Below are 17,760 nucleotides of genomic sequence, written 5' to 3' on the forward strand. Positions count from 1 at the left end.
CAAAAGTGCTCTGGAGCTGCTGCCTCGTAGGGCAGGGCAGGGCAGGGCTCAGCTCTCCCTGCCGAGCAGCCCCGGTGAAGGAGGAATGTCATTGGGGGTCTCTACCCCTGGCAGCTCCAGGGTGGCAACTCCACCATTGCTTGGCGGACCCACCCAGCCCAAAGGAGGCAAAGTGGCCAGCTAGAAAGGTCGAGCAGAGGTGGTAAAGCACAACTAGGCCCAGCAGGCAAAAAATGGCCACTGCAGTGGGGAAAGCCAGATTCCCATCAGAGCTCTGGCTGCCCAGGCCCAGCAGAGATGAGGGGGATGGCACACAATCCTGGCTGGGCTTAGGTGGCCATAGTGCCGATGAGGATCAAGCTTTTCCTGGACCTGGTGCTCTGGGCGGTGACGGCAGAGGCCTAATGGACTTGCACGAGCTGCTGGCGGCCTTTGTGACCTGCGAGAGGGCCAAGGAGATGGCCAGTGGTGACCTACTCTCCAACTGCAAGCCAAAAGAGATGGGACGGAGTAGGCAGCAGTAGCCGAAGGCAGAAGCACAGTGGAAAGGCATGTCTGCTGGATGCGTCAGGCAGCCACCTGCCCTGTCCCAGCCACATGGAATGGAGTAGGCGGTGGTCCACATCATGTGCCTCCCTCTGCCTGCTGCTGGTGCCAGTGCTGCTGCCGCCATGCCTGTTTCTTGATGGGCCAGCTGCAGAGTCCCTGCTGCCGGACACCTGCACCTTGGTGGATGCCACTCCTTTTGCTGTTCCTTTTGCATCCTCGCCTGCTGTGGCTGCCAGGGACTGTGAGGCTGCACTGCCCACATCACTCCCCCTGCCCACTGGAAACTGCAGCAGCAAGACACCTATTACCCAGGCCTCCACAAGGACCACCGTGGGTGATTGCCTGCTTGGAGTGCACTGATTGATCCGCGCCAGGTGGATGGGTGGATGGAGGAAGCCCAAGCTAAAAAACTGAGGTGGAGGGTGCCATTTTCCCTTCCCGGGGCCTCCACACATCCCGTTTTTGGCCTCCCTGTCCCCCAGAAGCACTCTGCTGGCCAAAATGTTTCAGTCCATGGGGCTCGTGAAGGTAAGGCCTGCACTCTGCCGGAGGGTAGGGGCCGGTGGGTGGGCAGAGAGATGTGGGTGGGGCAACATTGTCATCCTGCACGGGTCGGATTAATGGCTTTGGTGGGCTGTATCCAGCCCGCAGGCCATAGTTTGAGGACCCCTGGTTCATTCACTTTACAAGTTCTTATATTTGGTCATCTGTGCCTTCAGCTCCTTTTAAGAATCTTTTGGAGCTGAACAGTTTGCGTAGAAAGTACAACTCCTGCCCTTTCCCCTCAGTTTCCTAAGAACACATAATGGTCAACAGGAACATCAGACCAAGCCAGGCATTTGTAGAGGTTGTGGTTGAACACTAGAATCCTCCTTCTATTTGCCCCTGGTAGATTGGGCTGAGGCAGAATGATTGGCTCAAGGTCACTCAGCTGGTTTTCATGGCTAAGGTGGGATTAGAACTCATGGTTTCCCACTTTCTAGACTAAACTGGCCCTCAGAATGGTTGTTAAGTGAATGTGGTTCCCCCCTTGACTTTGCTTGTCGGAAGGTTGCAAAAGGTTATCACATGACTCCAGGACACTGCAACCATAATAAATATATGCCAGTTGCCATGCCTCTGAATTTTGGCCATGGGACCACAAATATTTGTCTTGTGAAAAACAGTCATGGCACTTTTTTCAGTGCCTTGGTAACTTTGAATGGTCACTAAACAAATGGTTATAAGACAAGGATTACTTCTTTTTCCAATCCTTTCCCTAGATTTTTCATTTGTTTTTTATTTCTCTTCTTAGATTTTTAATTGTAAACTTTTATCAGTTTGTGTCCTGTTATTTGCAGCCCTAAAATTGTCCTTCTTCAAGCTAATGAATTAAATCTGAGGCCCAATTAGTGCCATTAACACTGCATTTTATTAATTTAGTGTACTTTTTAATAAGGGAATACTCTTTGATTTAGCAAACTGGAAGTTCAAGATATTGCTGTTACCACCGATTTATCTCAAACTCTCCAAATATCTCCAAACTCTCACAGGGTGAACTGTGAAAATTTTTCAGTGTTTTTGCAGGCCACTGCAGGCTACTGCTGACTGCTGATTGCCAGCAGTTTGGCAGTTCGAATCTCATTGGCTCAAGGTTGACTCAGTCTTCTACCCTTCCGAGATCAGTAATATGAGGACCCAGATTGTTGGGGGCAATATGCTGACTCTATAAACCGCTTAAAAAGGGCTGTAAAGCTACCACTTTAGTAAAGTCTACTTTACTTAGACTTTAGCTACCAAGTGCTATTGCTATTGTTTCAAGTTCATCTTAACACATTTAGCTGTTTTGAACATTCTAGAAGTATTTTGTGCATACAACACTTCCCAAATACTCAAAGCAGCCCATTTCATATCTGGAGTTTTACACCTGAAATGGAATGTTTTATGAAAATATGTGGTTCCCATCTTCAAAAAAAAAAAAAGGGGGGGGGGAACTGACCCAGGAAACTACAGACTAACATCAATACCAGGGAAGATACTGGAAAAGATAATAAAAAAACAGACCTGCCAACATCTAGAAACAAGTAAAGTAACAACTCTAGCAGTCAGCATGGGTTTGTTAAAAACAGATCATGCCAAACCAATCTTATTTCTTTCTTCAATATAGTGACTAAATTAGTAGACAAGTGAAATACTGTGGACATAATATACTTAGACTTTAGCAAGGCATTCGACAAAGTAGACCACAACCTACTTTTTGGCAAGCTACAAAAAAGTGGGACAGATGGATTTGCAACTGGCTGACAAACCGTACTCAACGTCCTTAATGAGTCTAAGTCTACATGGAGAGAAGTAAGCAGTGGGGTGCCACAAAGTTCCGTCTTGGGCCCAGTACTCTTTAATATCTTCATAAATGACTTCGATGAGGGAATAGAAGGGGAACTGACCAAATTTGCAGATGATACTAAGCTGGCAGAAATAGCTAACACCCTAGAAGATAGGCTCAAGATCCAGATGGATCTTGACAGACTTGAACACTGAGCCCTATCTAACAAAATGAAATTCAATATAGAGAAAAGTAAAGTCCTACACTTAGGGCAAGAAAAGCCAAAAGTACACTGGGTGAAACCGGCATTAATAGCAGTAACTGTGAGAGGGATCTTGGAGTCTTATTGGACAACCAGCTAAATATGAGCCAACAGTGTGCAGCAGCAGCCAAAAAAGCCAATGCAATCCTAAATTACATTAACAGAGGGATACAATCAAGATCAAGTGATGTACTAAAACTACTCTATAAAGTCTTAGTAGGACCACACCTAGAGTATTGCATCCAGTTTTGGTCACCACACTATAAAAAGATGTTGAGGCTTTAGAAAAAATGCAGAAAAGACCAACCAGGATGATTAGGGGACTGGAGACTAAAACATATGAAGAACGGTTACAGGAACTGGGCATGGCTAATCTAGTGAAGAGAAGGATCAGGGGAGACATGATAGCAGTCTTCCAATATTTGAGGGGCTGCCACAGAGAGGAAGGGGTCAAGCTATTTTCTAAAGCACCTGTAGGCTTTAGGAATAATGATAGAAACTGAACGAGAGATTTAACTTGGAAATAAGGAGAAATGACAGTGAGAACAATCAACCAGTGGAACAGCTTGCCTTCGGAAGTTTTGGGAGCTTCATCAATTGAGACTTACAAGAAGAGATTGGACTGCCATTTGTCAGAAATGGTGTAGGGTCCTACAAGGTCCCTTCCAACTCTGTTAATCTGTTCTGTTCTGATCAAATATGTGCTCAAAATGATTTAGAAGAAAAAAAGTTTGTATATATGTATATTCATTTATAATGCTATTAGAGGCTGCTTATGTAAGGTCCTGCTTATGTAAGGCTGCTTATGTAAGGTCCTTTCTTCCTGTTGAACTCTTGAAACTTTAGCATTTCATAAGGAAATATTTATTGAAAGGAAGTGAATGTAAGACAATGCAAAGCAGGGTCTGAGTTCCCCCCAGGCAATTCCGTTAGGCTAAAGCTAAAGAAATCCCTCCTCTCAGTTTGATGTTGAATGAGCCAATCCACAGGTGCAAAGATGTTGTGGAAACGGTCATCCTGAGAAAGAGATAAGGATTTGTTCCCATGCATTTCTTCTGTGAGGCTTCCAAACTGAAAGACAACAGATGGACCTCCCCCCTTGTACATCACCCAAGGTAAATCAAAGCACAGGGCAGAATAGGTGACAGGGTCAAAGTTATAAACTAGGGAATTATAGGATACATATGAAAACAGGATGAGAGCAATAAGTGAGTAAAAGAATCCAGGGTCCCCACCCCACTCAAATGGCAGTATCACGATAGGGATCTGACACTGCCTTTTAGACATGGTAAAGAATAGAGTGAGAATTAAAACAGAGATCTAGTTTGATATAAAGGCATCAGGCTAGGGATGGGAGTTCTAGTTTCACCTTAGATACAAAGCCAGTAGGGTGAACTTGAGCCAATCACTCGCTCAGCCCTAGGAAAAAGACAGCGATAAATCACTTGTGAAAAATCTTGCCAAGAAAACTGTACAGACCATGTCCATGTGCAGTCAGCACTGACTCAAAGAATCCCCCTCCTCCAAAAAGATAAAGAATAAAACTTACTTTTTTTCAGGAAGTGATTTAACTCCAACTGACAAAGATGCCATTGCTGTTACAGTTTCTGCTTCTTCATTATCACACGTCTGTGCATCTATCAAAGAATAACTGACTGTTGAAGAATAATGTTGGAGTGAATGCCAATATTTACCTAAAGGAAAATTAAAACCATTATGGAATCCATTACTATCATTTTTCTATTAAACAAAGAAAAGCATCATCAAGCTGCAAAATGAAACAGATCTGGGAGATTCTTACTTCTAAGAGGCTTTACAAAATATATGTAAATGAAGTAAGAATCTATTTCCCTATTTTACTGCAGCTCCATTTGCCCTCTACTCTTTTATTTTCTTGCATCCCTTTTATAAATGAATAAATGGGATACAAGGAAATAACAGAGAAGAAGGCCAACAGAGCTGCTCTAAAATAGGGAGATTTATTTTTGTCTAATTTACTGGAACTAGAAAAATGTTCCAAGGACTTCCTGAAAAAATAAAGAAATGTTTTGTATACAGATTATACAAAAATATTCTATCAGACAATGTAAGATGTAACATTCGAAAGGAGGAGTCAGGGAATAACTGATCAACAGAAATTCAGAACTGAATAAACAAATATTAAGTGAGTCACTGTAGCTATTAAGCTAGTAACATGGTTGTTAGGTTGTTGCCTTTGCTTGTCAGAAGTCACAAAAGATAATTGTTTGATCCTGGAACACTGCAACCATCATAAATACATAACTAGTATAAGCATCCAAATTTTGGATGCTTATACTAGTTGCTAAGCATCCAAATTTTGATCATGTGACCATGGGTATATTGCAACAGTTGCAAGTGTGAAAAACAATCATAAATCATTTTTTTCAGTGCCATAACTTCAAAGAGTCACTAAATATAGGTTGAGGACTACCTGTATTATAACTTGTTTCCAACAAAGCATTGAATAAAGTGCCCTGTGGCAGCCTGATTAAGAATAGTAAAAAGTGAGTAATTAAATAGAAACATAACTGTCCTGAAAATCATACTCAAAGGAAATTCTTAGTTCTTTATCAGATAGACACAAACCACAAACCACAGGGTTTGGTCCTCTGCAACATTTCATTAAAGATTAGGCTTCCCAGGGCAGAAGATACCTAGAAGACATTAGCTAAAATTCAAGATGAACTTGTTAAGTTTCACAAATGTTGACAAAATAATAGAATGAAAGTAAGGAGTCCCTGTGGATTTACTCTGCTAGTCGTTGCCAACTCTAGGGGGTGGTACTCATTTCCATTTCAAGGCAATTGAGCCAGCACTGTTCAAAAACATTTCCGCAATCATGTGGCCAGCATGATATCATTGACCACTGTTACCTGCTACTGAAGTGATACCTTTTTATCTACTTGCATTTGCATGCGTTCAAACTGCTAGATTGGCAGGAGCTGGGTTAAGGACTCAGCTCACCCCATCGTGTGATCCTCGGGTCTCAAACCTGGGCTGCCAGCTTTCCAGCCGACATCTTAACCACTAAGCCACCACTCTGCCCAATAGAATGAATAACAGAATCAACCAGAACAAAGAAACAAAAAAAGGAAAGAGAAAACAAATGAGAAATATGCTATGAGAAATTACTGGCTTGGCAGAAATATAAATTAAATGGATTTTTCAGTTGCATCACAAGCTGTGTATGAAATCAATGTAGACTTGAAAGAAAAAAACTGATTTCAATTTTCAGATATTTGAATTTGTACCTCTGCAACCGCAGAGGCCAAGATCTATTCTTTATCATCTCAGAGAGTGGACACTATTCAAAGACAAAGGCATATTCCATCTGAGGTTAAGGAAAGATTAAAAGTAAAAATAGATTGGCAGAGTGGCTACTTGAGTACATTTTTGCTGGATGTATTCAAGCAGAGGTTGGACAAAATTGGGTGGGGGGGACAAAGGGTTATATGAATATTCTGCAGCATTTTGAATCTAACTGTAGAAGGAAAACTATTCTTTGTAAGTACTCACTGTGTATTTCAATGACCTTCTCAATGGAATGCACTGCATTAACATTTGCTGTCTGCTGTAATATTTTTTCAGGAATAGGATCAAGCTGAGATAATAAAAAATACAATTTAGAACATCACTTTTTAAAATAAATAATGAACATATGATTTGAATAGTTTAGATTTAAGTAAAAAATATGTGATTTGACATCCTTTGAAATTATATCCAACTGCCATTCTCCTCTCTTTCTGTTATAAAGACATTTTCAACACTGTAATGCAAGGCAGACCAATGAAATGAATAGGACCTAAGCAGGGGTGAAATCTGAATCGGTTTGCTACTGGTTCGCTGGCCGCGCATGCGCATTTAAAAAGCTACCGGTTCAGGCGAACTGGTAGTTTAGAAAGCTACCGGTTTCTGGTAGCTTTTTTAAACTGGTAGTTTAAAAAAAGCTATGATCCGATGATCACCTGTGCCGTGCGGTTTAGCTTTGCTAGAAAGCAGGATTTCCTGCTTTCTAGCAAAGCTAAATTGCGCACCACAGCTGATCCCCCCCTCGCTGTCCTATTTACCTTCCCAAGCCTCCTTTTGGCGTGTACTGCGCATGAGTTGGCACCAATAGTGGGGTTTCTCTTACCTTCGCTACTGTTGGGAACTGTGAGTGTGTGCGGCGCTTCTGACACGCAGAACGTGTCCGCCCTCCTGCTGCCACCACTACAAATTTGCCCAATCCAGAGCGAACCAGTAGAAATCCACCACTGGGTGCCACACTTCTTGCCGCACTGCCCCACTGCCCCAGGTGACCAGACAATCTGTGGATCATGAGCCTGTAACCACTCCAGCCCAAGACCACCGAGTGAGGCACTGCGGCGACATAGAACACGGTTTCTTCCATATGTGGTCCAATGCGCATGGGAAGGGGTCTGGTCGCAGCAACCACAGGGCCTGAATGAAGGGGCTGACCATCAATCGTTTCCACCAAGACCCGCGGTGACACCTGCTGCTGGGGGATGGACCACTGCATGGCAAATGCTGAGTCTGTGAAGTTGGCCGTGGCCCCCGAGTCCACCAGGGCCTGAATTTCCACAGCTTCCTGACCTGGCACGAATACACTCGCTGCTAGCACGAGGTGCTTCACTAAAAGCTGTCTATAGTGGAAATGGCTGGTCCATTGCCCCTTGAGCTTGACCTACCTCTAGGCTGGGCCATGCCCATTTCCCGCCACTGCTTTGGGTGCCACACTTGGCTTCCATCTGGCCTTGGCCGCCACAATACACCACCTTCACGGCGATGGCGATTCTTTTCGGCTTGGATCAGGTGAGGTCATGCAGCCCTCAACTGCATTGGCTCATTAGGCGGCAGTACTGACGGCAGCATTGCCTTAACAGGTGCAGGTACTGTTCTGACCTAGGCTCCCCGAGAAAGCTTAAATCACATGCTTAGTCCCAAAAAACCCTCTTTTATTTAAACGGCTGTGAATTATGGTCATTCACAGCCCGTAATAATAATTCAGAAATATTCTGCGAACAGTCTGACAGATGTCTGCCACAGTCTTTCAAGGTAATGCTGATAAGCACCCATCTTTATCTCCCTTAAAACGCTGCCAGAGACCTAATTGCCAATTAGTTTTGCAAGGCCAAATGGAGCACAGCGTCAAACAGAGCTTCTCAGAGTTTGAACTGAGTTTGAAAAAAAAAAAGAAAAAAGAGAAGAGTTGAGCTTCGGCAAGTAATATACGCAAGGGAAGAGGGTACTGCTGGACGTGTGAGCCTGGAGTAACACCGCTCCTACAGCAACATCCAACGCATCTGCTTCCACTACAAACAGATGGTGGGGGTCAGGATGTTTCAAGATGGGCTCCTTCATGAATGCCTGCTTCAAGGCCTGGAACAGAACCTTTTTCTAAAAGAGCTGAGGGAGGGGCGCGATCAGGGAAGCGAAGCTGGGGATAAAGGTCCGATAGTTGGTGAACCCAAGGAGTCGTTGGACATTCTTCACTTGCCAAGGAGGTTGCCAACCACGCAAAGACTTGACCTTGCTCGGCTCCATGGCAATGCCCTCGGGAGAGATGTGATGCCCCAGGAACTTGATGGTGGACTGGAAAAACTGGCATTTTTCCAGTTTTGCATACAAGCGATTCTCCCGTAACTGTTGCAAGCCCAGGCATAGGTGGCTCTCCCGGGAGGGAGAGTAGATCAAAATGTTGTCCAAGTAAATCACGGCAAACTGGTCCAAGAGATCCTGGAAAATGTCATTCATAAAATGTTGGAAGATGGCGGGAGCATTAGTCAGCCCAAATCTCATGACCGTATACTTGAAATGTCCGTATCTGGTGCCAAATGCCATCTTCCATTCATTCCTGGGCCAGATCTGAACAAGATTATAAACTCCGCGCAGGTCCAATTTGGTGAACATGGTAGCCTCCCGGAGCTGTTCCAACAATTCGGGAATAAGGGACAGAGGATGCCAGTTGTGCACCGTGATGGCATTTAACTTGTGGTAGTTGCAACAAAGCCTCATGTCTCCGATCTTCTTTTTCACGAACAAAACCGGGGCAGACAGTGGCAACAAAAAGGGCCGGATAAAACACCAAGCCAGGTTTTTGTCCATGAAGTCCCACAATGCAGCCAACTCTGGATCTGACATCGAGTACAAATGCCCCACTGGGAGCGGCGTGTCTGGAATCAAATCAATGGGACAATCGTATGGCCAGTGCAGGGGCAATTGGTCTGCCTCCTGCTCGCTGAAGACATTTGCAAAATCTTCTAGGTCAGACGGCAAGGACACCCTGGTGGGCTCACCAACTGGCCTGTGCAGACTTGGTGGATGTGGTCCACGCATTGCAAGCTCGGGAAAGTGAAGAGGTTCTGGGACCAGTAGATTTGCAGATTGTGCGTCTGGAGCCAAGCCATGCCCAAGACCACGGGGAAATGTAGGCTGGAGGTAATATAAAACATGAGAGCCAATGGTCAGGCTCAAGTGTTACATGGCGGCCTTCATCGGCCCAGACAGAAGCTCTCGGCCATCAATGGTCTCCACGAGCAGAGGAGGATCCACTGGACAATGAAGGACTGCATATTTGGCTGCAAACATCACGTCCATATAGTTCATTGTGGCTCCAGAGTCAACCAAGGCATGTGCCGGAATCCCCTGTGGACTACTGGACAAGAATACTTGGGCCGCCAGGATCAAGTGCTGGGTGGGTCCAGGATCCACGTCCACTGGGCGTGACTTGGTGTTGGTGCACACCTGACCCAGAGGCTCCCTTAGATCGGGCTCAGGGCGTTTCCCAATAGGGTATTCTGTGGCTGTGGGGTAGGCCCAGGGGCTGACGCCCCTCATCACTTCTTAGGGCAAGACGCAACCATGTGCCCAAGTTCCCCACAATACAAACACAACCTCGCTGAGCGCCATCTGTTTTTCTCGGCCACTGACAGATGGGGTCTGGCTGCACCTAATTCCATGGGCTCCTCCCGCAGAGCCGGGGTCTCGCGCACAACTGGGGCCACCCAGGTCTTCTGGGAGGCATGGCGACTTCCTTGTCTCTGCAACCACGCATCAATCCAAAAGCACAGATGGACCAGCATGTTGAGGGTCAGAGGAATATCAACCCGGACCAGTTCATCCTGCACTTCCTCTGACAACCCATCTTGGAACATGTCCATGAGGGCAACTTCATTGCAGGCCAAATCCTGGCGAAGCAGCCTAAACTCGCTGATATATTCCTGCAGCGGTTACTGGTCCTGCTTCCCCCAGTCCCCCATCTCAGTGGACCCGAGAAACAATGCTGAACAGGGTGGAGGTCATCAAGTTCACCCCGTCTCCCAAAAGTGGTGAAGAAACTCTGATACTGCCATCTCAAGGACTGAGAGACGACAACCACTTGCTAAGTGGCCTAATTACGCTGGTAACAGTCCCCATAGAGTTAATTATCCAATCGGTAGGGCTGAAAGCCAATCTATCAGCCCTCCTGAACACAGACTACACAAGGTGCCTGGTTAACCCAGCCCTAGTAGAAATGTTGGGAAAACGATTAAAACAGCTGAAGACCCAGTGGAGTTCTGCTAGCTAGACGGATCTATGGCAAGCTGTCTAAGCCAATACTTGATGACCCTAAGAGAATTGAAGGAATTGCATTCTTTTATTGACAAGAACCTCAAATGTAGATTTATCCAGCTGGTGTGATACCGGGTGGCTGCCCCCATTCTGTTTCAGGAGAAAAAAGATTGCTTGCTTTGCCTAGGTGTGGACTATAGAGGGTTAAGCAGAGTATGCATGGAAAATGTTTACCCCTTGCCCCTAATGAAGGACATGTTAGCTCATTTGGCAAAGGGGAAGATTTTTACTAAGTTGAACTTGCTAAGTTGAACGTACTATTGTGTGAGAATCAAAGAGGGGTATAAGTGGAGAACTACTTTTAATTGTCTTCTGCAGTGTTTCCAGTTCAAAGTCCTCCCTTTTGGCCTCCAAGAGCCTCGGTGGTGCAGCGGACTAAGTGCTGTTAAGAGCTAGCACTTAGCTGCCAGCTGCCTGCAATTAGTGCAAGTTCAAATTTCACCAGGCTCAAGGTTGACTCAGCCTTCCATCCTTTTGAGGTAGGTAAATTGAGGACCCGGATTGTGGGGTCAATAAGCCAGCTTTGTATAGAACAACATCGCTTAGGGGGGGCCAAAAGCCCTAATAAGCAGGTATATACATAAAAGTATGCAGGCTATTGCTATAATGCATTGTAAGCCGCCCTGAGTCTACGGAGAAGGGCGGCATATAAATTGGACTAATAAAATAAATAAATAAAGCACTCCCTCTGTGTTCATGCAACTAATTAATGAAGTGCTGCACGAGCACCTATCTACCACATCTCACATGAAGGAGTCAAAATGGATCCCCAAAAAGTCCAGGCAGTACTGGATTGAGCTCCACCCCGCACCAGAAAGCAACTACAAAGTTTCCTGAGTTTCACCAAATTCTACTGCCAATTTATCCCATCCTTTGCCCAGATCACACCCCCAGTGTGACAAAAGGAGAAGGCAAGCCTAAACTCAGCCACCCTTTTAAAGTGGACTATGGAGTGCCAAGCAGCATTCGAAAAGCTTAAAAACTTGTTTGCAGCCAATATTATAAGTGCTTTGGAACTTCTCCAACCACTAAAGGATACAATGAATGATATACTACAGGGGGGAAAATATAGCCCAGATGTGGAAAGAAGCCAACATTGTGTTGCTCTGGGGCAGGGGTGAAATGCTACTGGTTTGGACGAATCGATAGCGGAGATTGGGGCTGGTTCACCAAACCGGTAGCAAACGATGGCTGGCCATGCCCCCAAATGGTCAGCGGCCCGCAGTCCTACCATGCTTCCCTCCCTTCCACACAGTCTTCCCGGCATCCCCATGGCCAGCTTGCCAAGGCAGACAAGCGGAAGGCCACGTGGAAGGCAGGCAAGCATGGCAGGGCTGCGGGAAAAGGAGCTAGCAGCCTACTCCCTTCCCCGCAGCCCTGCCATGCTTGCCTGCATTCCATGCTGCCTTCCTGGCAGTCCCCCAAGCCCGCTTGCCTTCCAAGGTCGGCGTCCAGCCTGGTCCAGCCAGTGGGTGGGTGGCTGGCCCTTGGTGGAAACACAGACGCTGAGCTGGGGCTGAGAGGGGCGACAGCGGTGCTCCAGGAGGGCAAGTGGACATTCCTGGGCTGCTGTACATGTGCCCGGCCCATTTCTGCAAAGGCAGAGCCCCCCCCTGCAGGGCAATCCAAAGAGGGGAGGGGGATGCTGCAGAAAAGGCTGCCTTCCATCAAGGCCTCCCGTGCCGGCTCTGCAGGGCTTGGGGCTCCGAAGCAGCCCACTGGCTTCCCACCTGGCCACCTGCCTGCTCTCTTTGACTGCTGACGCCACTCTGGGAACTCAGCCCACAAAGTCCGGCACTCTGGGGGAAGGAGGCTCAGCCACGGTGCCGCTTCCTGCCAGTGAAGAACCAGAGCAAGAGGCGTGGAAGCCTCCGGCGGCCGGCAGGGCAGAGCCCCCTGAATGGGGAGAGGGCCAGGCCCTACCGTGCCACTGTGGAGCCTGCGGCGCTTTCCCTTCGGCCTGGGCAGCGGCACTTACCCAGTGGGGCCAGTGCGGGTAGCCCTTCATCTTGCTGAAGACCAGGTTGCTGCACTTATAGCGGGACATGGCGCAGGCAGAGAGAACAATGCAGCCCCTGCCGAGGCTACCCTGGCTGAGGGATTGTAGTACCGCTGCAGCAACTGGCGCGCCCAAGCCGCTTTGCCTGCGCCTTCATGCGCTGTGCTTGGAAGGGGCCGCCACCCTCCCTCCCCACCTGGCTGCACAGTGTGCACACGTCCGCCTGCCCCCCTGTAGCAACCCCTCCGCCGTTTGCTTTCATTTCACAGAGAAGAAAGAAAATGAATTGCGGTGGCGCAGCACATGCACGTTTGCATGTGCAGCAGCCCCGGGATGTCCGCAGCCAGCCTGCCCTCCTGGAGCACTGCTGCGGTGCCACCGTTCACTTTCATCAGCTACAGCAGGCAATGGTGTGCATTTAAGAAGGGGAGCGTGTTGCATGTGCTGTGGTGCCGCCGTTCACTTTCTTCCTTTTCCCGCTGCGAAAGGCAGAAGGCTCTGCGCATGCGCGGATTTGGCACGTGCACATTTGAGAACCGGTAGGGAAGGTAAATGAATTTCACCCCTGGTCAAGATGTTACAAAGACAAAGAATTACAGACCAATTTCACTATTAAATAAAATTATAAACTTTTTGCTGCCATTCTGGCAGAAAGACTAAAGAAGATTTTACAGGCACATATACATGAAGACCAGGCAGGCTTTCTGTTGAAAAGATATCTAAGAGATAATGTGAGGACTGTCTTAAATATTATTGAATACTTAAAATATTCAATATAAAACAAAAAAAATTGGAATGTGATTCATATTTTAATACAGAAAAATTTGAAGATGGAGATAAAGATGAAAGCAGAACTTTTCCTTTTGGGTCTAATGGAAAAAGACCCGGAGAAAAAATTCAGAACTTTGTTACTATATATGTTGATAGCAGTAAGACTATTGTATGCACAAAAATGGAAGGACACTTTGATTCCTAACATGGACAAAATGGCTGCAGAAGTTGATGGAGTTGGCTGAGATGGCAAAATTGACTATTTTGATTAAAGAAAAGAAACAAGTACTTTTATTTCCACATGGAGACCACTTCAGAACTTAATGCTTGAAGTGGAAAAGAATGAAACGTTGATCTTGGATTTTACTGATTAGATCGATAAATCTTTATAGAAATGGCTTGTTCATATTATGAAAAAACAAAAAGTTGTGATTTGATGTTAATGCCTTATTTTACTGCAACAGAGAGTTGGAAGTCAATGTTTCTTTTTCTTTCTTTCTTATCCTCCCTCACTTCTCTTTCCCCTCCTCCTCCACACTTTTTTCCTATTTACTTTTGTATTTTGTATCTTATTTTATTATATAACCCAATAAAAATGTTAAACTATATATATACATATATATATATATAAAAGTTTAAATGCTTGTTTGCAGCCTAACCTATCCTAAAATACCCAAATCTGACCGTCCCATTTGTCTTCCAAGCAGATGCTAGTGATGTGGCAGTGGAGGCTGTATTCTTACAGCAGAACAAGCAAGGGAATTTTCAGCTATGCGCCTACACCTCTCTAAATAACTCTAGACGACTGAATGTAGATGGGCAGTTTGGGAGAAGGACGCTTATGTTGTGAGCTGGGAGCTCTTAACATGAAGGCACTTCCTTAAAGGGAGCAAGGTGCCATTTGAGGTATGGACCGAACATTCTCTATTTATTTCCAAGACAGCAAAATCTGGAAGACTAGTTTCTCTTGTCTTATTTGTTAAAATTTAAGTGGTAATGAATATCAAAAATACCTCTTTTGATCAGTGTTACAAATAGTTGTATCCAGTAGTGATATTTTCATACTTTTTCTCTGGCACTTCCTAAATGAAGCATTTGGGGCCCATAGTGTTTCTCACAGTATAGGAGAACTGAAGCAGCGGAAAACAGGATGAAAGAAGGAATGCTAAATGGAAAAATGTAAATAAGCCCATAGAACTGGACTGTCAGGTTCTGAGAAAGAAATGCCAATATACTCCTAGTATGGTGAAGGAAAATGAACTAAGGGAAAAACTGAAGCTGGAAGTACTTTATCAAGAGGGCTCTTATCACAATGATTTGCTTTGGAACTGTGTTTTGGTGCAATATTCTTGTAATTTCAAAGAGACCATAATGAAGAAATATACGTACAACATGATATATTTAAAAATAAATGTCAATTAATGATATAAATTGCATTTTTACTTCTACCTCATTTCCTAGCAAAGCAGAAACACATGCTTCAGATGCATCACAAATGGCTGTTAGATCATGACCTCCTTCAAGAGCCAGAATGATTCGTCCTCCAGCCAGCCCCATAAGCTGTTTGGTGAGGTATCCAAAGCCTGAGAAAAAGCAAAGAAGAATAAGGTGCAGAATAAGAATAAGCACCAAAAATAAGTCATCTGAAAAATCAGAAATATTTCAAATCATTGTCTCCACTTTCAAACCTATTCCCATGATGATAATATACATAGTCTGTTTCTAGTTGACTAGAATTAATTTGAATTTAATTTGAATTTTAATGCAGATGTAATCAATTCATTTTTTGAATCTATATGAAAATCAGAGTGCTCCTATATAATAAAAACATTTTAAAAAAAGATGTGCAGTTTACATTAGACTTGGGTATATTAAGGAAGTACATCACAAAATGCATGCACTAAAATAATGCATATTTGGGAAAAATGTAAATAAAAATGATATATCAACCCTGTTTCTTACAACCACAAAGATATAAAATAACAAATGTTCCACAAAGAAGGAACATTTAGAAAAATGAGAAACTGAGCACTATTGAAAGTTGTTTTCTCCATCATAGTACTGAAATTCTGTAAGTATGTAGCCTGAGATATTTGATAAATTTGTGGCAAATAATCTTTTATGAGTTAATCCAATATGCTATTTCTGTCCTATCTCTGACTCTCTAATCTGTGGGTTAGGCATAGGAAAAACTTCCCACAGAAATCACCTTTTTCTCCTTCTCCCTTCACAGAGTGGTCTGGTGATTCATTGTTTTCAATGTGTTTTTCTCCGCTGTATGTCTGCTTACTCTTTTATAATCCCTTCCTCTCCAAGAATGTAAATACAAACTTTAATTCCCTTTTTAAGAATTATCCTAGAACTGAAGAAAACCTGGCTTCCAGTTTGGCGTCACGGCGATGCAGTCGGGGAAATGGTGGGGCTCTGATGAGCCCCGCCAAAACCCTGACTGGCTAACCGCCGCTGACAGGTCTGCAGCCCTACCCTGCCCTGAAGGGACAGGGGAAAAGAGAGGGACCCCTTGGGCAGCCGAGAGGAACGGGCAAATTCTTCGGAGGCTGGAGGCAACCCTCTAAGTCAGCGGTGGGGGACGGCAGCCATGGCGGCTGCCTCGAGACTGCGACAAATTGGGACAAGCAAAGTGCAGGAGGAAGGAAGAAAGGACAAAGTGCTTTGGAGCTGGGTGAGTGACACCAGCCCAGGCGAGAACAACGCATTAATGAGGATATTTATAAATAAGACCCCAGCCTTACTTAGTGGCTGAAGATCTGAGGGGCTTGATGATTTTGGGGGGAAAAAAAGGGGGAGAGAAGTTTTAAACCCTTTAAGAACCTTATTTCACCACTGATTGATTGGAGGGAATTGCTTATTAATTAAATAGAGGTGGATATTTGAACTTTCTTGCTAAAACCGAAATGAACTTGAAAAGAGAAAAGCGAAATTAAGGATTTGCCACCTTTAAAAGACAGACAAAGAGATCAAACGGATTGCTACATAAATGTTTCAAAATGGCAATTGAAGCTGTGACTAAGTGAAAGTGTTGATTGCGGTAACTTGTTCTTTCCTGAAAAGAACTGATTTGACTTGTTACATATTGTGGATTGCCTTGAAAAGAACTATGCCTTTTTGAACTTTGGAGATTCCTATTCTGTTGTTTGATGGCTTTATAAAGAAAAAAAAATACAATGTCTAATAAGCTTTTAACTAACTAGCCCAGCAACCAAAGACTTGGCACAGGACCAGAAGTGGAGAAGCTGATGTTTTACTGGAAACAAACTTTATAATAGAATTAAAAAGGATATGTAGAGTTTTAAGCATGGAAGTATTGACTTTGAATTGAAACGTATATGGACAGACAAGGAAAAGAAGAAGCAAAATAGATAAATTGGATAGCAATATTTGAATGTTTAATTGTTTAAATGGTTCAAAATTTAAATGAGCTTTAAATAAAAATAAGTGTTCATGGTAAACAAAGATAGAAATATTAAAAATAGAAATGGGAAGTAAAGGTGACTAAAAGTGATGTTTATAAAAGCATAACTTGTAACATGCTTTAGTTTTTAATTTGATAACAAAGTGGTGGATGATAATTATGTTTAATTGTTAATGATTTTAGATGATGTATTAAGGTACACAGATGAAAGTTATAATTGTGATTGCACTTAATATATGTTGGGAATGATTAATATTAAGAAATAAATGGGGATACACCAGGGGTGAAATCTAAAATTTTTCCCTACCGGTTCTGTGGGCATGGCTTGGTGGGGGGGGTGTCCTGTGACTGAGTGGGCATGGCCAACTCAAAGTCATTCAGCAACACCCACTCAGTCACAAGACCCCCTCCCACCAAGCCATGCCCACAAAACCTGGTAGGAAAACTTTTTAAATTTCTATTCTGCCGGCGTGTCCTTACCTTTCTCCCGCGGCTCTGTCCACCTGCCCATTCCCCGGAGTCGGAGAATGCACCATTCCCTGACTCCTACTGCCCACCTTTCTCCCGCAGCTGGCTGTCAGGGAAGGGAAGCGCCCGAAAGGCACCGGAGTCGCTCACTTTCCTTCTTGAATGAGCCGCTCTGGTCCAAGCGCACACGTTTATTTAATTCAGTGGCAGGTTGGATGTGCGCTTGTGCAGCTGGCACGTGGACCAGAGCGGCTCATTCAAGAAGGAGAGTGAGCGACTCCGGTGCCTTTCGGGTGCTTCCCTTCCCTGATAGCCAGCTGCGGGAGAAAGATCAGCATTAG

At 44.7% G+C, this 17,760-nt stretch overlaps 1 protein-coding gene across 1 annotated transcript in view; it reads right to left on the minus strand.

Annotated features, from left to right (window-relative positions):
* Positions 1-4,661: 4,661 nt before the first annotated feature.
* Positions 4,662-17,760, minus strand: part of HDAC4 (histone deacetylase 4) — a 423,752-nt gene continuing 410,653 nt past the window's right edge. Inside the window, exons 23-25 of the mRNA XM_070933431.1 lie at positions 14,968-15,101; positions 6,654-6,738; positions 4,662-4,810 (exon numbers count right to left, since the gene is read on the minus strand). Coding sequence (XP_070789532.1) covers positions 4,662-4,810; positions 6,654-6,738; positions 14,968-15,101 — 368 coding nt within the window. The remainder of the gene's footprint in view (positions 4,811-6,653; positions 6,739-14,967; positions 15,102-17,760) is intronic.

The sequence above is a fragment of the Pituophis catenifer genome, unplaced genomic scaffold, assembly GCF_029215685.1.
Source record: "Pituophis catenifer annectens isolate HBS135680 unplaced genomic scaffold, rPitCat1.0.hap2 SCAF_1, whole genome shotgun sequence".
Taxonomy (NCBI): domain Eukaryota; kingdom Metazoa; phylum Chordata; class Lepidosauria; order Squamata; family Colubridae; genus Pituophis; species Pituophis catenifer.